Genomic DNA, 24,433 nt, shown 5'->3' on the forward strand with positions numbered 1-24,433 from the left:
GACCCTGGCATCATGACCTGAGCCAAAGGCAGAGGCTTTAACCCACTGAGCCACCCACGAGCTCTTTCTTTTTCATTTTTTAAAAAGATTTTATTTATTTGTCAAAGAGACAAAAAGAGAAGGGGAGGGAGGGAGAGAGAGAGCACACATGAGCAGGGGGAGGGGTAGAGGGAGAAGCAGGCTCCCAGCTGAGCAAGGAGCCCAAAGTAGGTCTTGATCCCAGAACCCTGTGATCATGACCCTGGCCAAAGGTAGCCACTTAACTGTCTGAGCCACTTAGGCACCCCAAACATGGACTGTTCTGATTTAAAATAAAAACTACATGGAGTACAAAATCTAATTTTTTGAGTGTAAAAAAAAAAGGAGTCTCCACCTTTGCTATGATAGGACGAAATGGCACTTTACTGGTGAGGCACCCCAAACATGGACTGTTCTGATTTAAAATAAAAACTACATGGAGTACAAAATCTAATTTTTTGAGTGTAAAAAAAAAAGGAGTCTCCACCTTTGCTATGATAGGACGAAATGGCACTTTACTGGTGAGGTTTTCCTCCCCAAAATACATACCAGTCTAAGCATGAGAAGAAAATCAAACAAATCTAAAATGAAGTACATTCCACAAAATACATAACTAGTACTTCTCAAAACTGTCAAGGTCACTAAAAACAAGTAAATTCTGAGAAACCACCACAGTCAAGAGGTGCCTAAAGAAATCTGAATAGGGGCACCTGGGTGGCTCAGTCTGTTAAGCATCTGCCTTTGGCTCAGAGCATGATCCTAGGGTCCTGAGACAGAGCCTGGTGTCAACAGGGCTTCCTGCTCAGCAGCAAGCCTGCCTCTCCCTCTCCCATGCCCTCCAACTCATGTTCTGTCTCATGAGTGCTGTTTCTCAAATAAAGAAATAAAATCTTTAAAAAGAAAATCTGAATAAAGTATGAACTTTAATTAATAATGTATCAATATTGGCTCGTTGTAATAAATGTACCACAATAGTAAAAATGTTAACAACATAAGAAATTTGGTGTGAAATATAGGAGGATTCTGTGAACTATCCTTGAAAGTTTTCCATAAATCTAATTTTTTTTTTAGTTAAAAACAAAAAAACAAAAAACAAAAACCCATCAGGTAACTGCTCTGTGACTGCTGTGTGAGAAAGCTATGCCATGTGGATCAAGACTCTTACCGGAGAAAACAGTGGTTTCAAATACTAACTTGAAAGTTACTATACAGCAAGACACTTGGAACTGCAATAGTATGTGACATGCTCTGATGGGTAGGAGCAGGGATTTAATGTTTCTCCAAGCAACAAACGATCCTAAATAAAATGCTAACAGAGCAGATCCATAGGAAGGCAAAAGAATGATGTACTATGAAATAATCAGGGTTCAGAACACTTCAGTAAGTGTAAATACAACCATATAATTCATTACTACATTAATTCAAAGGAGATCATTTCAAAAATGCTATAGGACTAGGACACATCGTTAACCTAATAGAGGCTATTATCTCAAACTGAATACCAGTGTATACTTAGAAGCTAAAAGCCAGAGGCACATCCATTGTATAGAACAGCATAAAGGACTACATAAACATTATTTTAGAAGTTTCACCTAATGAAAAAGACAAAAAGAAAAGATAAAAACAAGGTATAGATATTTAAAAAGGAGAATTAAAACCACTCTTATTTATCACTTATTTCCTAAGAAATCTCTGAAAGAGTAAACAAAAAGCCCAAATATTCAGATTTTGGTCTCTTATTATATATCAGTGTTCAGCCTCAAACACTCTCTTAGCATAGAAAAGACCCTGATTTACGTTATTCTATGTAGCCATTAATAATATATTAAAGAGGGGCATTTGGCTGGCTCACTCAGTAGAGGATGTGACTCTTGATCTTGGGGTTTTGAGTTCAAGCCCCACCTTGGGTATGGAGATAACTTAAAAATAAAATAAAAAAATAATATTAAAGAGTGATAACTTTGTATGCTAACAGATGGTAACTGCACTTATCATAGTGAGTATTTTGTAATGTATATAATCATCACTAGCTTGTACACCTGGTATTAATATAATAATGTATGTCAACTATACTTCAATAAAAAAATTAAAGAATGTTTAATAACCTTGGAAAAATTTTAATTCACATTGTTAAATAAAAAAGAGCAGATAACTAATCAAATATAGTATCATCCTATTAACATACACAAAGGTTGACTATATATATACTAAAATGAATTCCAGTAGTCAAGGTTATTTATAAGTAGTAGAATTAGAGGCAATTTTATTTAATACTTTAAAATTTTCACTGTTTTCCAAATTTTCTACAGTATCAGTTTTCTATATACAAAATGTTATTTTGAATTAATGAATTATAATAATTCTTATTTTTAGAAAAATATTCCTTACCCTTAAGGTTACTACTCGTGCTTTGGGGTTTCGGATAGATGGTCCTGCTGAAACATAATCAGTTGTGTCCACTTCAATGGGAAAATGCTTCTCACATTTTTCATCACTGTCCAGAGCAGCTGGCCACTCAGTGCAGAAATCTGAGAATTAAGAAAAATAATCTCGGGGCGCCTGGGTGGCTCAGTGGATTAAGCCGCTGCCTTCAGCTCAGGTCATGATCTCAGTGTCCTGGGATCGAGCCCCGCATTGGGCTCTTTGCTCAGCGGGAGCCTGCTTCCTCCTCTCTCTCTGCCTGACTCTCCGCCTACTTGTGATCTTTCTCTCTGTCAAATAAATTAATAAATTCTTAAAAAAAAAAAAAAAAAAAAAAAAAAAAAAGAAAAATAATCTCAAGTATAGTTTCGCCAAGTACATTCTCGTTGCAATGTGCGCTACCAGACCAAATCACTGAGGGAGATGACTCTCGAGCTACATGGAATGAAAGAGCAGACTCTCTTCTAGAAGCACCTCACAAACACATCATCATCCTTCACCCCTTTTCTTCTCAGATGAATCCTCGTTAGGGAATGTGATTAAATGAAAGACTCAGATAACTTGGGTTTGGTGAGGAGCAGTAAGCTTGGTTAAAAGGAAGCTATGACTTGATAGAAGCTTATTATAGCTTTGCACATACCCAGTTATGGGGCAGTTTAATCCCCCCTCACTCACCAACTAAAAGCAAACAGTTCATAGTGCTCAGAGTGAATTATTTTTGAGAAAAGCAACAGTTAATAGTAATTCATTCCCAAATGAAAGTTACTAAAGTTCTGAGGGGAACTGAAAAAGGCTCTGAAAGAGCTCTTAGAAGAGAGATATGGTCTCCATTCTCTCAGAAACTGAGCTGAATAGGGCCTCAAACTGAACAGGTACAGGCTAGGGCATTACTAAGTAGATCCTTACAGTAACTCATGTTTCCTCTAGGTGACTTCTGTGCCAACGAAGCTAAATGGAAAAAGGAACAGACTTGTCCTCAGATTAGGCAACACAACTAGCCTAAAGGGGAGATGGGACTGGCTGTGAGAAGTGGGCCACAATGGGAAGTTTCAAGCACTGTGACAAAAATGTGGTGCACCGTCTATCTCCACAGCACAGATCTCCACAGCACATACAAACTCAGGCCTTCAGTGGAGGGGTGGGGAATAGGGGAGAGGGGGCTGAAAAGAAAAAGAGCTCCTGGCATGTCCTACAGCTATCTGTATTGAGGGACTCCGTAAGAAGGTAGCTGATTTCATTTTGCCCTATTCCTATAAAGTTAGTGAGGTAGAGGGCTCTCAGCTTGAGATGTACTTCTGGCACTATCAGCCTCCCCTCCATGGAAATTTCACTGCATTCTAAGAATCTTCATTCATTCGAAGAATACCTAAAAGTAATTGGTTTCTTAGGTCAAACCTATTAAATCTCAGGGGGTCTGTGCTTTCTCCAAAAAGCATGACTGCAGGAGAGGCTGGTCACAAGCACAGGCATATGTGGAAACCCTTCCACGTGACCATTTAAGGGACAGTGAAAGGTACTTTGTCAATAACATTTCCTATAGTTAACAATTTTTTCTTTTTTTTTTTTAAGATTTTATTTATTTATTTGACAGACAGAGATCACAAGTAGGCAGAGAGGCAGGCAGAGAGAGAGGAAGGGAAGCAGGCTCCCTGCTGAGCAGAGAGCCCGATGTGGGGCTCGATCCCAGAACCGTGGATCATGACCTGAGCCGAAGGCAGAGGCTTTACCCTAGTTAACAATTTTCTTATAGTAGGTACTATATTTAGCTCCCTTTATAGGCTTTAATACCAGTCAGCAAAATGCCACAAAGACTCTCCAAGATTTATAGCTAAATATATGGTAACAAATTAAGTATAGCTCACACCATTCCCTGAACACCCTGCTTAAGAGAGCAATACTCACACACTTGAGGGGAAAGAAGTAGCTCCACAATTCTGACATTTAAATAAAATGGAAAGAGCATGATTACTGAAGTTAAATTTTATTCCCATCATGGAACAATTCCAATATCCTGCACTCTAAGATGCCACACTGCCAAGCACTTTATAAGAGACTAGTTTGGAGAATTTTATGAGTTCTTGGGTTTGTACTGACTCTTTTATTTTTTATAACTTTGAAGAAGTCATTTCAATAACCAGATGATAATTACAACTTTTAAATTACCGGATTATATGTCTAAAAAATACAGCCAACTGGAAAGTACATAATAGACCCCTATTCATCTGATAGGTAGAGCAATAGACTAGACTTCGAAAGACCTTGGTTTTTACTTAACTTCTACCACTGATTATTAAAGTTTGGGTAAATTACCTAACTTTCCTGTGCTTCAGATTTTCCACTTGCAAGTTAGATATAAAATCTGAACTGACCTACTTTAAAAGAAAATTGAGAAGAAATATTTTAAAAGCTTTTGAGTTATTTGGAAGATACAAGCTAAATCTAGAAGCTGGCAAAAGTGTAAAGACAAAATCAAAGAAAGATTAAACACTTAAACACTTAAAATATAATGCAACTTTTCTGAATGTGCTATATGAAAACCATTCATTTAAGAATTATGAAGTATTTTAGAAGTACCTCATTTAAAAACCCATTTCTACATTATAAATGCACATTCCAAAATAATGTTTAAAAAGGAAAAAAATGAGATTTATCACAGTGCAGAACATTCCTTAACTGGCTTCACAAAGGATCAAAAAGTGCTACATGGTTTGTGCCAAACAAGGAACAAATCTGGAATAATGATCAGTGACAGTCTATCACTAGGCACCAATATAAACAGAAACATACTAAAAGGATAGAAATGCATTCTACTATCCCAAAAAGACCACATCCATGAAAGAAGATAGGAGAAACTGTTCTTCCTTCATATAAGAGTAAAGTCATTCTTCCTACTTTTTGACTTCTTTATTTCTTCCTTACATTTCTCAATAAAAGGCCCTTCCAAAAGCTCAAATTATATCATAATCATGATCACTATACTATTTCTCCTTCCAGCATTATCACGTTACCTGCGAAGAGCTTTTACATTTCATTTCTTTTCTGAAAAGCCTTAACAAGTGTACTGAGCATTTATATATCTCCTTTTTAATTAGCATGAAGAATTCATTCAAAGGTACTAACTCTTGAATTAAACTACACAACCAATCACTAACAGCTGTGAACCTAAAACAATTCTAATGTCCTTCTGTATGTAGTCCAATGCAAATGAGATGAGAAATTGAGTCTATGTATATATGAAAACATGCATAAAACTATGAAAAAAAAATTCTTTGCCTTTACCTCCGTGCATGTGGGAAGGAAAAAGAATAAGTGAGTGAGGGCTATCTGGGTGGTGCAGTCAGTTAAGCCGACTCTTGGTTTGGTTCAGGTCACGATCTCAAAATCATGAGACTGAGTCCCCTGTGAGGCTCTGTACTCAGCAAGGAGTCTGCTTCACATTCTTTTCTTTTTTTTTTTTTTTTAAAGATTATTTATTTATTTATTTATTTGACAGACAGAGATCACAAGTAGGCAGAGAGGAGGAAGCAGGCTCCCTGCTGAGCAGAGAGCCCAATGTGGGGCTCAATCCCAGGACCCTGGGATCATGACCTGAGCCAAAGGCAGAGGCTTTAACCTACTGAGCCACCCAGGTGACCCTCTGCTTCAGATTCTCTTTCCCTCTTCCTCTCTCCCTCCCCTCTGCATGCTCTCTCTGCCAATATCTAGGAATCAATAAATATTGTTCAAATTCAATAAATTTAGAACTGGCAATATAGTCATGGTCTGGTGATTACTTCCATTTTACGTATGTATAATGAAAAATATATACTAACATAACTATACATATATAAAATATACAGAGAAAGAATATATAATAAATACTGTATAGAAAGAGACTATATCGGGCACCTGGGTGGCTCAGTGGGTTAAGCCTCTGCCTTCAGCTGGGGTCATGATCTCAGGGTCCTGGGATCGAGCCCCATATTGGCTCTCTGCTCAGCGGGGAGCCTGCTTTCTCCTCTCTCTTTGCCTGTCTCTCTGCCTATGATCTCTCTGTCAAATACATACATACATACATACATACATACATAAATATGAGACTATGTGGAAAAAATAAGCAAATATACTCTCAGCAAGTAATTATCAGACCTAAACAATGACTAAAAGAGAACACTTCTGAAATGAGGGGCTGAGGGGAAAGGAGAAATAAAACACTACTGCTTTTCATCATCAGTTTTTCTGCTACTTGATGTTACCACATCTATGTATCACTATGAAGTTCTTATTTTAAATAGTTTCTTCAAGATAACTCTCTGCAAAGTATCCCATTACTGACTCTATAACTATTGACTTGGCATCTTTCTACATTATCTTCAGTTTGGATTATACTGACTTCTATCTATAGGCAACACTCTGCAATATTTTCTTCCATCACTTTATGTATGTGCTATCTATAATGCAACAATTAAGTCCCTAGTCTACCTGAACAAGGACTACAATTTCCGGTTCTATTTATTATTCATAGCCACTTGCAGAGTAGTCTGCAAAAAAAAAGAAAAAAAAAAAAAAAAAGGAACTTGCAGATTTGACATCTTAACAATTCACTGAAAACTTGAAAATTTTTCTAAAAAAAGGAGAAACTAGCAATGAATATAAGACAATTTAATACAATAAAAATGAGGTTTTGTTCTTCCATTTTTATTGAGATATAGTTGACATAAAACATTGTGTAAGTTTAAGGTACACGATATATTGACTAGATGCACTTAATATATGTTGCAACATGATTACATTCACAACACTAACACAGTGTCACGTAATTACCATTTCTTCTTGTGTTAAGAATATTTATGATCTGCTCTCAGCAAATTCCAGGTAGAGAACACAGTATTAATAACTATAATCACTATTCTGTATGTTAGATTCCCAGAACTTATCATAAAACTGGAAGTTTGTATTCTTTGACCAACATCTCCCTCCCCCACGTAGCCCCTACTCTTCTGAGTTCAGCCTTCTCAAATTTCACATGTAAGTGAAATAATAATCCAATTGTTTTTCTCTGTCTTATTTCATTTAGTACAATGCCCTCAAGGCCATCTATGTTGTGACAGATGGCAGGATGTCCTTCCTTCTCATAACTAAATAATATCAAACACACACCCCACTTTTTTTTTTAAGGTTTTAATTTATTTATTTGACAGAAAGAGAGACAGAGAGGGAACACAAGCAGAGGAAGTGGGGGAGGGAGAAGCAGGCTTCCCACTGAGCAAGGAGCCCAATGCAGTGCTCAGTCCCAAGACCCTAAGACCATAACCTGAGCTGAAGGCAGACGCTTAATGACTGAGCTACCCAGGCACTCCCCACTTAGGTTGTTTCCATTTTTTGTTGTGGTAAATAATGCTGCAGTGAACAGAAGAGTACAGATATCTCTTCAATACCATGTTTCCTTTTTTTTTGGAAAAAAAAAAAATATATATATATATATACACACACACACACACACATATACACATTCACACACACATACATATATATATCCAGAAGTGTGATTGCTGGATCACATGGGAGTTCTAATTTTTTTTTTTTTGAAGATTTTATTTATTTATTTATTTGACAGACAGAGATCACAAGCAGGCAGAGAGGCAGGCAGAGAGAGAGAGGAGGAAGCAGGCTCCCTGCTGAGCAGAGAGCCTGATGCGGGACTCGATCCCAGGACCCTGAGATCATGACCTGAGCCCAAGGCAGAGGCTTAACCCTCTGAGCCACCCAGGCGCCCGGGAATTCTAATTTTTTAAGGGACCTACATACTATATTCCATACTGGCTATATCAATTTACATCCCTAGCCATTAGTACAATAGGGTTTCCCTTTTTTCCACACCTTCACCAACATTTGGTATCCCTTGCCTTCTGGGTGGTAACTATTTCTAGCAGGTGAGAGGCAACAGCTCCTTGTGGCTTCGATTTGCACTAATCTTTCCACAATTAGTTATACTGAGCATCTTTTCACTTGTCCACTGATGATTTGTATGTCTTCCTTGGAAAGACATCTATTCAGGTTCTCTGCCCATTTTTTAATCAAATTATTTGGGATATTTTGGTGTTGAGTTGTGTAAGTTTTTTATATATTTTATATAACCCTTATTAGATATATCACTTGCAAATACCTTCTCCCATTCAGTAGGTTGCCTTTTCATTTTGTTGATGGTTTCCTTCATTGCGCAAAAGCTTTTTATTTTGGTGGTCTCAAAAGTTTATTTCTGCTTTTATTTCCCTTTCCAAAGAGACATATCAAGAAAAATAGTGCTAAGATCAATGTCGAAGAAATGCCCATGTTTTCCTTAAGCAGTTTTATGATTTCATGTCCACATTTATGACTAATCCATTCTGAGTTTATTTTTGTGTGTGACTTAAGCCAGTGGTCCAATTTCATTCTTTTGCATACAGCTGTCCCATTTTCCCAGCATCATTTATTAGAGACTGTCTTTTCCCCATTGCATATTCTTGCCTCCTTTGTCACAGCTGAATTTACCATATAAGCATGGGCTTATATGGACTCTCTATCCCATTCCATTGATCTATATGTCTACTTTTGTCCTGATATCATACTGTTTTGATTACTGTAGCTTATTGTATATCCTGAAATCTGAGACTGTGTTATCTTCACCTTTGGTCTTGCTCAAGACTCTTGGTTATTCAGGGACTTTTGTGGGTCCATACAAATTTTTTGGATGCTTCTTTCTAGTTTTGTGAAAAATGCTGTTGGTATTTTATAGGGATTATATTCAATCTGTACTTTGTTTTGGGTAGTATGAACACTTTAACAATATTAATTCTTCCAATCCTCTATTTATTTTTAAATTGAGTTGTCTGGGATTTTTTATCATTGAGTTGTATGAATTCTTTATATATTTTGGATATTAACCTCTGACCCGAAGTTTGCAAATATTTTCTCCCATTCTGTAGACTGCCCTTTCCTTTTGTCAATGGTTTTCTTTGCTGTGCTATAGCTTTATAGTTTGGTATAGTCCCACCTGTTTATTTTTGCTTTTGTTGCCTTTGCTATTGGTATCGAATCCAAAAATCATTGCCAAAACTCACGTCAAAGAGCTTACTGCCTATGTTTTCTTCTAATTTTGTTTTGTTAATGTGATACATCATTCTGACTGATTTTTATGTTGGACCATACTTGCATTCCTGAAATAAATACCATTTGATCTGACATGATCCTTTTAATGTACTGTTGAATTTGATTAAGTAATATTTTGTTGAAGACTTTCTGGGTTTTTCTTGTAATAGAGTTCTAGTTTTATACCACTGTGATCAGAAAGGGTGCCTGATAGGACTTCAGTATTTTAACATTTGTTGAGACTTGTCTTTTGCTCTAACATATGATCTGTTCTGGAGCATGTTTCATATGTGCTTGAGAAGAATCTGTATTCTGCTTCTTTTGGATGCAACGTTCAGTAAACATCTGCTAAACCCATCCAGTCTAACATATAGTTTATATTCAGTGTTTCCTTACTGATTTTCTGACTGATCCATTTATTGTTGGAAATGGTATATTGAAGTCTCCTATTGCTATACTGCCATCTGTTTCTCCCTTCAGTTCTGTTAATATGTGCTTTATATACTTAGGTATTCCTATCTTAGGTGCATAAACTAAGATGCGTAAATTTAGGTGCATAAACAAATGTTATATCTTCTTGATGAACTGACCCCTTTATCATTAGAAATGAAATTTTTATGTTCAAAGTTATTGTTAAGTTCATATACTGAAACAATCACTTACCTTTAAGAGCTTCACAGTGCTTTTTAATTGCTACAGGAGTTAAATGCAGAAAATTGGGGATCTAAAATAGAGAAATTTAAAGGATAAATTCACCTACTACCTCAAAAACATAAAATAAAAATTTCATAAAACTAAATCCTAAGCACAACAAACCTTGTAATAAATAAAATCTAGTTTTTACAATATTAATTCTATGTCACATGTGTTATGAATTCAATAAATGAATTCTGGGAAATATAGATTCATGATGTATCTTATGATGACTGGCCGTTGTGGGGGGAAAAAATGCTGTTCTTATAGTACTCTTCCTGCCAAAAATCTACAGGTACACATATTTTAGTTATAAAACTAAAAGCACTCAAGGACACAGATTATTGTTTAATCATCTTAATTTCCCTGGAATACAAAAAGACATACAAATTATTCAAGGTTCTACAGTCTTAACACTTTGGTTAACATGCTTCTAGACATCTCTTTAAAAAACAGATACATGTATATGACTTTACATAAATGGATTCATACTGTTCTAGAAACTGCTTTTTTTTTTTTTGTCTATGTTTTTTTTTTCCCCCAAGGGAAAACCATTTTATAAACATATATTTTTATCCCCAGGGGTACAGGTCTGTGAATCACCAGGTTTACATACTTCACAGCACTCACCAAAGCACATACCCTCCCCAATGTCCATAGTCCCACCCCCTTCTCCCAAACCCCCTCCCCCCAGCAACCCTCAGTAGAAACTGCTTTTTAAAGATTTACTTATTTGAGACAGAGAGAACGTGCACATGTGTGCACACAGCTGGGAGGGGCAGAGGGAGAGGGAGAAGAATCTCAAGCCGACTCCGCATTGAGTGCGAAGCCCAATGTGGGGCTCGATCACACGACCTTGAAATCATGACCTCACCCAAAATCAGGAGTCACTCAACCACTGTGCTATCCAAACACCCCTAAACTAAGTTCCCTTCTTTCATTTAAAGAAATGATCAATTTCTTCAATGTTTGTTTTCTTTTATCCCTTGAAACATTCAGATTTCCAAATTTCATTTACCCCTCTCTAGCAGCAGTCAACTCCTTCTCCATATTACCATCTCATTTTTTAACCACCATCTTTTAGCAACTTATTTTTTGTTTTTCGGTTTTTCAATACTAAACATATATATATGCGATGCATATAAAAGTAGCATATAAAAGTAGCATACATATGCTAAGTGAAGTACGTCAGAAAAAGAAAATACCATATGATTTCACTTACATGTGGAATCTAAAAACATAATGAACAAAAAGCCGAAACAGACCCTTAAATTCAGAGAACAAACTGGTGGCTGGAGGGGAAGGGACATGGAGGGATGGGAGAAATGGGTGAAGAGGAGTGGGAGATAAAGGCTTCCAGTTATGGAGTAAGTAAATCATAGGGACAAAAGGTAGAGCATAGAAAATATAGTCAATGATATTGTAATAGGGCTGTATGGTGACAGATGCTAGCTACATTTGTAGTGAGCACCGTATAGCACAAAAACTTGTGAAACCACTACGTTGTATACCTGAAACTAATGTAAAATTGTGTGTTAACTATACTTCCAATTAAAAAAAAGAAGAAAAAGATTCTCATATAGTGGAAAACACAGTTTATGACAATTTTACCGTATATAACATGAACCATCTAAGATATGCCTTCTCAGGCAAAACATATTCATATTTTCTTTAAAAAGGTTATAGTTCATGGCACCTGGGTGGCTCAGTTGGTTAAGTGTGTGTGTTCGGCTCAGGTCATCCTGGGATTGAGCCCTGCATTGGGCTCCCTGCTCAGTGGGGAGTCTTCTTTTCCTTCTGCTCCTCCCCTCCCCCTGCTCATGCTCCCTCTATCTTGCAAAAATAAATAAATAAAATCTTCAAAAAAAAGCTTATAGTTCATAAATCATTATAGATGCTACCAACTGAAGCATTGAATATGACATATTTTGCTTCACGAAATAAAGAAGTTGAAGGACTATAACAATATTAAATGATATTCTACTTTTCTGGGCAGAAAGTTTTAGAATCTCTTTAAAAGTAGATTTCAAGGGTGCCTGGGTGGCTCCATGGGTTAAGCCACTGCCGTCGGCTCAGCTCATGATCTCAGGGTTCTGGGATTGAACTCTGCATTGGGCTCTCTGCTCGGTGGAGAGCCTGCTTTCCCCTTTGTCTCTGCCTGCCTCTCTGCCTACTTGTGCTCTCTCTCTCTGTGTCAAAAATAAATAAAAATCTTTAAAAGTAGATTTCAGGGACACCTCAGTGGCTCAGCTGTTTAGGCGCCTGTGTTCAGCTAAGGTCATGATCCCCGTGATCAAGCCCTGCACCCTCTGCCTCTTGCCCCGTTGGTGTTCTCTTGTGTGCATGGTTCCTCACCCTCTCTCTCTCAAATAAATAAATAAAATCTTACCAAAAAAAAAAAAAGTAAATTTCAGTCACAATTCTCAATCTCAAATTAGGTCATTTCATTTTTCTGAGTTCCATTTGAAAGATATAGGTAGAAAAAATACAATAGAAAAGAAAAAGCCAGAAAGGAAGCCATAGGATCAACTGGTTATATTCTTAAATGCTCAGGACTCTTTGAGTCTTCTCTACCATGGACAATCAGAATGTATCATCCATTATTACCTGAAAAAAAGTTTAAACTAAAATACAATACCTGCTGCTACATACTGAACCCTCAAGTACAAGGCAGGGTAGGAGTGGGAAGAGGACCAGCATTTCTTTAGAAATAATTCTTAGCCAATGAATCAGCAATTGACCTTACCTTTAATAGTTCTAGATTTCCCTCCTTTGCCATGGGCACCCCCCTTTTTACTGGATAGCCCATTCGAATGGGAAGAGGTACAGCAGAAGGTTTAAATGGTGCTGCAACAGGATAAACACTAGGCCAATCTTGGTCAACAGTCATTTTCTCTGTCCTAGGAGGTAGTGCCTATAGAACAGAAAATGGTTTAGTATTTTAAATATGAATATGATCTTTAATTTTAAAGCAAAAAACCTACAAAAAAGAAACACAAGCAGAATTGCAACTGATGTAAAATCTGACCTCTCATAAAGCTGCTGCTATTCAAATGAAAAACACCAAATCTACCTAATATTTTTGCACTGTTTCTGCAAAGCTTCTGGTAAGGATCTTCTTTAATAGCACACTTCCTTCACTAAAAATTTCTGTGGATTTAGACTTTTAGCAAATTTTTTACATTTTGTTGAAGAGTAACAATGTATTTTGAAATACAGATCTTCCTCAACTTATGATGGGTTTATTGGACACTCAGTGTTTAAGTTGAAAACACCATAAGTTAAAAACGCTTTTAATACACCTAACCTACCAAACAGCATACCTTAGCCTAGCCTGCCTTAAATGTGCTCAGAACACTTACATTAGCTTACATTTGAGCAAAATCTTCTAAAACAAAGCCTATTTTATAATAAAGTGTTGAATATGTCATATAATTTATTGAATACTGTACTGAAAGTTACAAAAAAAAAAAAAGAATAGTTATAAGGTACAGACTGGTTGTTAAGTATATTGGTTATTTATCCTCATGACTCTGTGGCTATACCTAACTGACACTGCCCAGCATCGCACAAGCTCATACCGCATAATGCTAGCCTAGGAAATGATCAAAATTCAAAATTCCTACAACAGTTTCTACTGAATGTGTACTGCTTTCTCACCACTATAAAGTTGAAAAATTATAAGCTGAACCAGTGTAAGGTGGTGAATGTTTCCCAAGTTAAAATAGTTTTCAGAACTTTATTGATGGAAGTCAGTACAGGAGAAGACACTGATAACTGAGAACTAGAGGAAATAAGAAATAAATAATATGAACTTAGAAATAAGTAAGTAGGTTAAACTAACTGAATACATATATAATGAGAGATTATAAGTCTCCTAGTTTCAGAGAACAGCTATGTGACAGTTTAGTCAATCACATTAACATACACGTATTTTTTTAAAAACTGTATTCATTAGAAGGGGACGGCTGGCATATAAAAGTAGGGTTTTAAAGAAGCAAAATCTGGCAATGCCCAATAATGCAATACCAAAACTAGGGTAGTGTACGCCTTGGAAGAAGGTAATATTCCTGTGAAAATAACTACTCTAGATAATTATAATTTGGTACCAGTTAACTTCCATCTAATAATTTGTCTCTGTTCTGACTCCATCCTCAACAAGTGACCTTAGGATTCGGATTCTTTTATAGACTTGCCTACAGCGTAAGACCAAACTGGTGAGATTAATACACACATCCCAGGCTTCATAATTATTAAAAGCACCATCAAAAATAATTCTATATTCTAGTTTATATACCTATTTCCCAGGAATATGTGAGTCTATTTCTCAAAGAGGATCCATTTCTTGGGGTACTGACAAAAACCAGTCAAAGAATAGAGCCAAAGCTCTGGCAGTCACCAAGTACGCATCCCCTTGTGAAGCCTTCTCGGGCAGCATTCTTCTGCCTGATCATCAATATCTGCCTCACTTTAGAACTTCAGAGATCATAAAGATAATATGTAGTAGAGCACATTGTTTACCTTTCTTCTCAGTGGTCTTTCATATCTGGGTGTTCTGCCTGCTGTACCTAAAAGACAACACAGTAGTTACAGAGAACTGAGTATGTACAGTTGTTCAACAGTGATCATGATCCCAAAACTCTGAGATTATTTCAGGTATTCATGAAAATGAAATAATAATCCATTTTCTGTAAGCTCTGGGACTAAATCATCTTAATGAAAAGTCAGAAATAGTTAAGAAAAGTCCAGTTACTATTTTTTTTTTTTAAAGATTTTGTTTATTTATTTATTTGACAGACAGAGATCCCAAGTAGGCAGAGAGGCAGGCAGAGAGAGAGGTGGAAGCAGGCTCCCTGCCGAGCAGAGAGCCCGACGTGGGGCTCGATCCCAGGACCCTGAGCAGAAAGTTTTAGAATCTCTTTAAAAGTAGATTTCAAGGGTGCCTGGGTGGCTCCATGGGTTAAGCCGCTGCCGTCGGCTCAGCTCATGATCTCAGGGTTCTGAGTCACCCAGGTGCCCCAAAGTCCAGTTATTTAAATAAAAAATGTATTGTGACTGATGATATAGTGAATTAATCACCTAAAGAAATATTTTTAATAAATGTTAAGGTTCATCATCAAACTCACTTTCCCAATTAAAATATCTAGTTAGAAATAAGAACTTTACATCTTTAAAGATATTTGAATGGAAATGTTTTAACTATAAATATACTTGTTCATATTTGGCATTATTTGGTTCTACCAAAAACAAAAACCTTTGTTTTTCCTTCTGTATTGCATATTAGAACATATTAGCCAATGTTACAGTAATGCCAGTAAAAACAAAAATCATGGCCATTCCTAATAAATCATATAACTATAGAAGACAGTAAGTTATTTACATACAGTATATAGCTTTCGTCTCTCTAAATGTTCTGCTTCATCACAGCATACAGTGCTATAATTATGCAGCACTTTCACATGCCAGGCACTATGCTACATGCTTTTCATTATCTCACTTAATCTTATTGTTCACAACAACTGGAAGTACTATTATTATCCTTAGAGGTCATTTAGAGCCGAGAAAAAGAGTTAGGGTGACAACAGGATTGCATATAGGACTCTCCACACTCTGAACCACTTCTATCTCTAGCTTTATCTCCCTTCACAAGGTCCCACAGCTAAACTAAACTTCCAGTACCAGAGCCTGTGGACTTTCTCCAAACTTACTGGCCCCTCTGCCTGGAATGTGCACCCCTTCCACCTGTCTGGCTTCTGTCCCCTTCTGCCTCCCCATCTCATTTCTTTATCTGACACATTTTTATTCATCCCTTGATAGTAATTCATTTATTCACGCAATCATTTGAGTGATATTGTATACCAGAAACGGAGAAGGCAGCAATGAGCAAAAGAAACACAGACCTTGCTTTCACAGAATGTGGTCTGTCAAATAAGATATTTAACAAGTGATTTCAATAAATAGTCATACTATTAAGGGCAACATATAGCAGAAGACAAAACTTAGTTAGTTGGAGAGAACTGCCCTGAAGAGCTGGATTTTAAGCCTAAACCTTAAGGATGAGCAAGAGGTAGCGCTGGGAACAGGCAAGTGAGAAAGTTTCTACACAGAAAAGGAAATGTAAAATCAATGGGAATAGTTCAAGATAGCTGAAATTTGAGACTAGAACAGAAAGGACATTAAGAAAAGAAGTTGGAAATATTTAATAAGCACCTCAACTACAATACATCATTAAGAGAGCTCTTAATTTTCTTCTTCCAGACTTCCTGACCCCTGTAAATGATACTGCCAATAATCCGATTACTCAGGATAAGAATCTAACCTGCTTCCCGAGACTTATACTTATGCCCCATATCAAATCCATCAGTTAAGTCCTCCGAGCCGTTCCACGTTTAGCCCACTAAAGTTGGTTCTTCACACAGTGATTTTTTAAAAATATTTTATTTATTTACCTGACAGAGAGAGAGAGAGAGAGAGAGAGAGCGCGGCCAAGCAGCGGGAGCAGTGGACAGAGGGAGAAGTAGGTTCCCCACCAAGCAGGGAGCCTGATACGGGGCTTGATCCCAGGACCCCAGGATCATGATACAAGTCAAAGAAGGAAGATGCTTAACTGAGTGAGCCACCCAGGTGCCCCAGGGGTCAGTGATATTCTAAAAGTTTAAATCAGGGGTGCCTGAATGGCTCAGCTGGTTAAGCATCTGACTCTTGATTTCGACTCAGGTCATGATCTCAGTCGGGGTCATGAGATCAATCTCTGCGTCAGGCTCCACATTCAGCAGTCGGCTTGTCCTTCTCCCTCTGCTCCTCCTCTCCTGAAATAAATAATTATATCACTTCCATGTTCAAAACCCTCCAGTATAATCCCAAACTTAAAATAAAATCCTAAAAGCCGTGTAAGATCAGATCATTACTTATCTTTCTAACATCTTTTTTGTTTTTTAAAGATTTTATTTATTTATTTGACAGACAGAGATCACAAGTGGGCAAAGAGAGAGGAGGAAGCAGGCTCCCTGCCAAGCAGAGAGCCTGATGCAGTACTGGATCCCAGGACCCTGAGATCATGACCTAAGCAGAAGGCAGAGGCTCAACCCACTGAGCCACCCAGGCGCCCTCTTTCTGACATCTTAAGACTACCACTTACCTATGTTCATTTACCTCATTGACTTTCTTTCTCTTCCTTGATCACACCCCTAAGCTTGTTCTCAATTCCTGGCTTTTGCACTTGCAGATCCCTATGTCAACAATGCTATTCCCCCCAGATCTTGGCATGATACCATGCCATGAGCTCTGCTCAAATGTCACTTCCTCAAGGAGGTCTTTCCTAACTACTCAAATTTTATCTACCCTATAGCCAGTACTCCTCCAATCTATCATTTTCAATACCCTGCTTTATTTTCCTTCAAAGCCCTAATCACCGCCTGACACTGTACTGACACTGTTTTGTTTATAGTCTGACTTACCCAAAACAATATAAACATCATGAGGTGAGAGACCTTGCTATATCCCATTATCGAGAACACTACCCAGCAAACAGTAGGGTTAAGTATTTACAGAATGAATAAAAAACTTACAAGACACAATCATTAAGACGATAAAGGGCCACTCTGACAAGTTAAGGAATTTATCCTATCTTAAAGCAATGAGGAATCATTCACAGATTTTGAACAAGGGAGTGGCAAGGGAAGATTCCCTTTTTGAATACTTGACTCTATCGCTTCTCAGCCTTTTGGCTAAGATCAAGTGTGAATACTTCACTCTAGTTATGAGAATTCAAGGTAGGAAAGCATGAGCAGAAATAGGGGCCAGTAAAGAAACTACTGTAGAAGTGAGAGATGGTGGCCTAGACTGAACTCTTGGTAATACAAAGATTAGCGATTGTACAGACGGTAGCTTGGACAGCACCTGGTGAATGACTGGACACGCCCCCTCTTTGACACAGCTTTTCCCGATTCCCTCCCGAGGGCTCTTCCTCAATGCCCGTTACTCTATTCACGCTTCCATTACAGCACCTCACACTGCATATAGTGTGACTCCGTTAACAGATCTGTCTTTTCCACAGATTCTTCCAAGTAAGAACAAGTGTCTTGAATGAAGGTCATCTCAATGATGTCTGTTGAATGAAGGTCATCCCATTTGGTGGCCTACCTAGGGCTGGAATTCAGAGCGGCAATTTGTCCCACGAGAGCTGTATGCTTCTCTTAACGTTCGAGAAAACCCATGGTTCAGCACTGCCCAACAAACATCACCCGGCACCAGTACCTAGCGTGACCCTGTGCCAGTGGCCGCGCAAAGGGAGGACCAGAAAGCGCGGGTCACTCACTGTAAGGGGCTAGGGGCAGAAAGCTCGCAACGTCCAGCCCATCCAGAAGCAGAAATCAGCGACTAAAAATCCGATGACAGGGGTACAGAAAAGAGACCCACACCTGCGGCTTTGCTACCGGGAGCAAAGGACGTACCGGCTTCCCCAAGGCCGTGCGGGCTCCGACACCGCGGCGGCTAGCATGGATTCGGTGTTCCGCCCTCTCACCTCCCGCAAAGCCCGGAGGGGAGGCGACAGACACTCACGCGGGCTTGGTATCGCGGAGCGGGTGGCCGGAGACACGGAGGTACAGAAAGCACGCAGGGTCCTGGTCCCCGGCTGCAGGGTCAGCCACGCGGAGAGCGCGGCAGCCGCCATGGTCGCGAGGACGGCAAGCCGGATGGGACAAGCGCAGTCGGGAGTCAAGGGGCGGCTCTGAGGCCGCTACTGCGCAGGTTCGCCCCACCTTGCCCCGCCCCTACGGGGGAAAAACAGGAAATAGGCGGGCCTGCAAAGTCCGCTTGGAGTCAAATGTGCAAGAAGATAGCCCCAAAATAGGAAAAACTAATAGAAGAAAACAAAAAGGTAAAAAATTTTTAATACATACATACATACATACATACATACATACATACATACATACATACATACATACGCAGTGAGTCCAAAGAGGACTGTAAGGGATGGGGAAAAATGTGGCTTACAGAAGGCAAATGTGATCTGGCTGGGATTTCAGATGACACAAGAGTCTGGCAGTTTACCTTAGGGCCCTGCTCCTTTGCCATTGCTGCCTTTCCACACTTTCTCGGTTTAAAGAAGTCTTGAGCTGGTGCAAGTGATATACTCTAAGAACGAGACAGTTAAAAGGATGGCCTCTAGCCAAACTACTTCTGTTTAAAACTTGACTTCATTTTTTCTTGGCTGGGTTGATCCTAATCAAGTAAATATAGCGAAAGCTCTGGGTGAACTGTTAGCCTACAGTGAGCGCCCTGTGTGCATAGGCTGTGACTGTTATTAATGATTTCGTTAGCTCCTTTGTAGATCAGGTTAGAATTACAAAAAGACCTCATCAAGACCTCAAAAATAATGGTCATTCTTTCTTTTTTTTAAGGATTTTTTAAAAAGTTTATTTGACAGAGCGCAAGAGGGAGCATGAGCAAAGGGAGCATGAGCAGGGGGAGCAGGAGAAGCAGGCTCCCTGCTGAGCAGGGAGCCCCAAGCGGGGCTGGAGGCTCAATCCCAAAACCCTGGGATCATGATCTGAGAGAAAGACAGACACTTAATGACTGAGCCACGCAGGCGCCCCAATAATGGTCATTTTTAAAATGAGATTTTTTTTTTCTGCCCTCCTCTATTTCAATAAAAAGTTGTAGATTTGTGTGTCTGTAAAGGAGGTGAGTTCAAGGTCTTCCTGCCTCGAGGCATCTTGGATTGAAACCTATTTTGACAACCCTAGGATGGATTAATGTACAACCATTAAAAAATTATCCTCTATTGTTTTTAATAGGTACTATAATATTTAACCAAAGTACAAAATTACAGTAACAGGAATAACTGGGAACCAACACGACTGACTCTTGGTAAGCATACCAAGTAGAGCAGGGGGGTGCAGGTGTCCCAGAGTAGTGTGTGTGCAAGCATTCCTTGTGCTATGGACATCAATCAGTATTGTTGGGGGGTGGGGGAGGGTAATTGGCAGATAGGGACAAGTATTCGTGATAATCACCATTCTCATCTTTCCTGGCCTTTTACCATCCCATAACTGTTCCAAAGCAGAAGTACAGTGTGTTAAATGGACTAGTTTCCTAGGGCTGCCCTAAGAAAGTACCACAAATTGAGTGACTTAAAATAACATTTATTCTCTCACCAGTTCTAGATGCGAAAAACCCCAAATCCAGGTGTTAGCAGGAGAAATTAATAAAAGGAAATATCATTTAAAATGAAGTCTAGAGGCCAGATGAGGGAGCTCTCACATCCTACCACTAGCCAGCAAGTACAGACCCCACCAGGAACAGAGAGTACCTTGCAGGTCTTGCCAGTGGATACCAGTTTACTAAGCCCCGCAGGAAACAGCCCAGTCAGGAAGAGACTGTCAGGATTAGCTAAGGAAAAGGCAACATGCCTCAACAAACTCCCAGTTTACTCTCTAGGACTTTTCATCCATAACAGCCCCTCCCAACTCCCTTCTTTGTAACAAAGCAGTCATCTCATTTGTTCTCCATACATGCCAATGGTTTTGCTGTAGCATTCATGTCCTAAACTGCAAGTCTCTGCTAATCCCTAGTAAACTCATTTTTGCTGGTAAAATAATTGACAGTTTTAAGATTAACAGTTCCTTCTGGAAGTTCTGAGAATCTGTTTATGCCTCTCTGCTCACTTCTGATGGTTTGCAGTAGCTTGTAGATATATGGCTCCAATCCCTGCTTCTGTCTTCACATGGTGAGCTACCGTCTCCTCTGTTTTTAAGATTAAAAGTACAGCCTTTTGGTCAGATGGGTATAGGGTTTGAATCCAGGCTCTGTTTTTTTGTGTTCTGGAGAAAATCTATCTAACATCTCTGAGCTTCGGTTTCGTGGAAAATGGAACCTTAAGATCTTCCTCAGAGCTGTTGTGATTTAAGTAGTTATGTTGCAGAAGGCAGAGTATAAATGGTGGTCATGGGGCCTCTGGGTGGCTCAGTGGGTTAAGCCTCTGCCTTTGGCTCAGGTCATGATCCCAGGGCCCTGGGATTGAGTCCCGCATCTGGCTCTCTGCTCAGCACGGAGCCTGCTTCCCTCTCTCTCTGCCTGCTTCTCTGCCTACTTGTGATCTCTCTCTGCTAAATAAATAAATAAAATCTTAAAATAAATAAATGGTAGTCATTGGAATTAAGCTCATGGTCAATACAGCTGTGATTTTTGTACTCTCCAGTTTGTATGTTCTAGTACAGTGAATTAATTACAAGACCTATACCATACAAATTTAGGGACAAAAGAATTATGAATCTTTACAGAATTACTTTATATTCAGGGATCTCTCGGTTTCTGAGCAGGAAGTTGAGACTCCTGTCCTCACCCTGCCCTCCTGTGTTTTCCTTTTGTCTTACTATCTCCCTAAGACGTTAGTGGACAGACATGACCAGAGTTAGAGGACCTAGAAAAATACTTACTGTTTTCCCAGACATCAAGTACAGTAAGGTTCCTTCTGAATTAAAAGAACTCATTTGCAATCCTGTCAGCAGGCAATAATATGTTTCATGCAGTGTAAACAGTAACACATGTACCTAGGAGTCACTAAGAATTACATAATTTTTCAGTTGGAAGAATTCTTAAAAGTGCAGTTGCTCACTTAGGATAAAAACTTTTTGTTCAGCTTTCTTACCAAATTATGGCCCTGCAAATTATAGCCAATGCTGCGTGGAATAATTTTAAGTATTAAGGATTTTTATAATGGGGTTTTATTATATCTAAAACCCAGATTAATCCAGTGACTTTCTGTCAGAGAGCTACTTTTAGTTAAAACTTCTTCAAAACGTCTTAGTTAATAGCAAAATTCTTAATTCTTAATTATGCAAATTTCTTAAGCAAATTCTTAATTAAGCAGAATTGTTAATTAAGCAATATTCTTAATGTTAACTCTCCAGCAAACTGGAGAGAGTGGGTATGGAGAGAGGGTGAGACTCCCGAAGGCTTAACTTTCTGTATCTCCATACTTTTTTACAGCAGAATGCAGATTTTTTAAAAATACAATATTTTTTAAATCAGCAAAACCTTCACATTTTTATTTTCATGAAATAAAGAAGACATGGTAAGTCTTTGATTTATATCTTCCAGTTGTTTAGAACATGGATATTTACAATTTGTACTAGAGTTCCCAAAATTATTGTTAGCTTATAATTTAGTATGGAAAAATGTTATCACAAGCATCATCTCCTTCAAATTAATTGAACTCATCCCCATACCCTAACCACCTTCTTGATAGTTTCCTTGACACAGCATTGCTACAGATAGGGTCCACATATGCCAAGGAAACATTGAGTGTCAGGGTAGCTTCCAGGCTCATTCAAAGTGTGTGCCTTTATTTCTTCCCTTGCATCCTTAATATTTAAGATGTTTGGAAATACAGCATTAATTGTGGTAGATTTCATCCCTACATCCAATCATCAGCAAACGCTGTATGCTTTACCTTCAACTCTTTTAACAGCTTCCCAGCTGCTCCCATGGGCTCGGATTTCACTCTTTCCTCCTTACAGCCTAGTCGCCACCCAGTAATCAAGTGAGGTGTTGTTTTTTGTTTTAAAGATTTTATTTATTTATCTGAGAGAGAGAGAGTGAGAGAGCATGAGAGGGGAAGGGGTCAGAGGGAGAAGCAGACTCCCCGCATAGCTAGGAGCCCAATGCGGGACTCCACCCGGGGACTCGGGATCATGACTTGAGCCGAAGGCAGTGGCTTAACCAGCTGAGCCACCCAGGTGCCTAAGAGAAATTTTTTTTGAAGAGTAAGTCTGATCAATCTGATCAAGGCATGTCTGTCTGTCCCTTTATCACTCACAATAAAATTGGGTCCTCACAAGGGTGATTTGCTTGTTTCATTTGCTGGGTACTTCAATTTCAACTCCTATCACTCTCTCCCGGGCTCCCTGGACTCCATTCACACCAGCCGCCTCTGCTTTGCTTTACACACATTGACTCTGCTCCCATTTCAGGCTCTGCCTTTGCAGTACTCTAAGCCTAGAACATTCTTTCCCAGATCTCTCTGTACTAATGCTCTCCCTTTTCATTCAGATCTCTGGTCAATTATCCCTTCTCAGAGGTCTTCCTTAACCTAAACCCCATATATAGTAGTACCCCCTTCACTCACTATCCCTTTATCCGTGCTTTCACATAACACTAGATATATTTTTAAGATGCATTTTATATAATCATATATTTGTCAATTGTCAGTCTTCCATCATTAAAAGAGAAATCGCCAAGAGTAGGGACTTTGTTCTTACTACTGGATTGGAAGGGTGTAGGACAACACCTGACATAAACCTAGGCATTTACCAATCATGTGAATGAATCTTTCATTTACATTCCTAAGCACTTTTTGCTTCACTTAGTTTTCCTCTCTTTTACTACTATTACAATTCCACCCAGGCTTTTAAGCAAAAATGCTTTTTATAAGTGGATACATGTTAATCATCATTACGAGGGATTGCTATAGGGGTCACTGTTTATTTATTTTAAATGTTTTATTTGACAGGGCGGGTGAGAGAGCACAAGCAGACAGAGTAGTAGAGGGAGAGGCAGAAGCGGGGAGCCTGATGTGGGTCTCAATTCCAGGACCCTGAGATCATGACCTGAGTTGATGGCAGATGCTTAATCATCTGAGCCACCCAGGCACCTCAGGGGTCACTGTGTTTAACGCCTAGGGAAAGTGGACACTTCAAGCAAGTCCCAAAGTGAATCCTACCAAGAGTCTCTGTGCGCAGAAAAAGCAGCTGGGGAGGAGATGGGATCAAGGGCAGAGCTCATAGGAAGAGAGGGAATGAGGTTTTGTTTAGGGGTCCTGAATCGGACTGGTGCTGTCAGTGTAATTAATCCCATTCTGTAGTCTCACGGACCAGCTTATCCCCCACCCTGCCACCTCCCACCCAAGCAGTAAAAATACATTTTACACTTTACAGTTCTAGACTTATTAAACAATTAAAGACTTTTTCTTAGCAAATCAAACTTCAAGGCTGACTTTATTCTCTCCTCTTATTTTTATTATTGAATAAATTAATTTTCCCTGCAATATGAGCAGGGTTTTTTCCCCCCCTGTTGTCATGACATTATATGCTTTGATCCAGGTGATTATTTTCTTGCAATGGAGGGTGGGTAGAGAAAAAAAAAAAAAATCCCATGCTGGGATGATGCATGTGGATGAGCTCGCTGA

The 24,433-nt window shown here is 38.8% G+C and overlaps 1 protein-coding gene across 1 annotated transcript in view; it reads right to left on the minus strand.

Moving 5' to 3' along the window:
- Positions 1 to 18,985, minus strand: part of LOC309868501 (small ribosomal subunit protein mS35-like) — a 43,261-nt gene extending 24,276 nt beyond the window's left edge. The window contains exons 1-5 of the mRNA XM_082738426.1: positions 18,802 to 18,985; positions 14,761 to 14,807; positions 12,986 to 13,153; positions 10,210 to 10,270; positions 2,407 to 2,546 (exon numbers count right to left, since the gene is read on the minus strand). Of these exons, the coding sequence (XP_082594552.1) occupies positions 2,407 to 2,546; positions 10,210 to 10,270; positions 12,986 to 13,153; positions 14,761 to 14,807; positions 18,802 to 18,913 (528 nt within the window). The 5' untranslated portion in view covers positions 18,914 to 18,985. The remainder of the gene's footprint in view (positions 1 to 2,406; positions 2,547 to 10,209; positions 10,271 to 12,985; positions 13,154 to 14,760; positions 14,808 to 18,801) is intronic.
- Between the last annotated feature and the right edge of the window lie 5,448 nt (positions 18,986 to 24,433).

This window comes from Mustela nivalis (assembly GCF_964662115.1).
Source record: "Mustela nivalis genome assembly, chromosome: 7".
NCBI lineage: Eukaryota > Metazoa > Chordata > Mammalia > Carnivora > Mustelidae > Mustela > Mustela nivalis.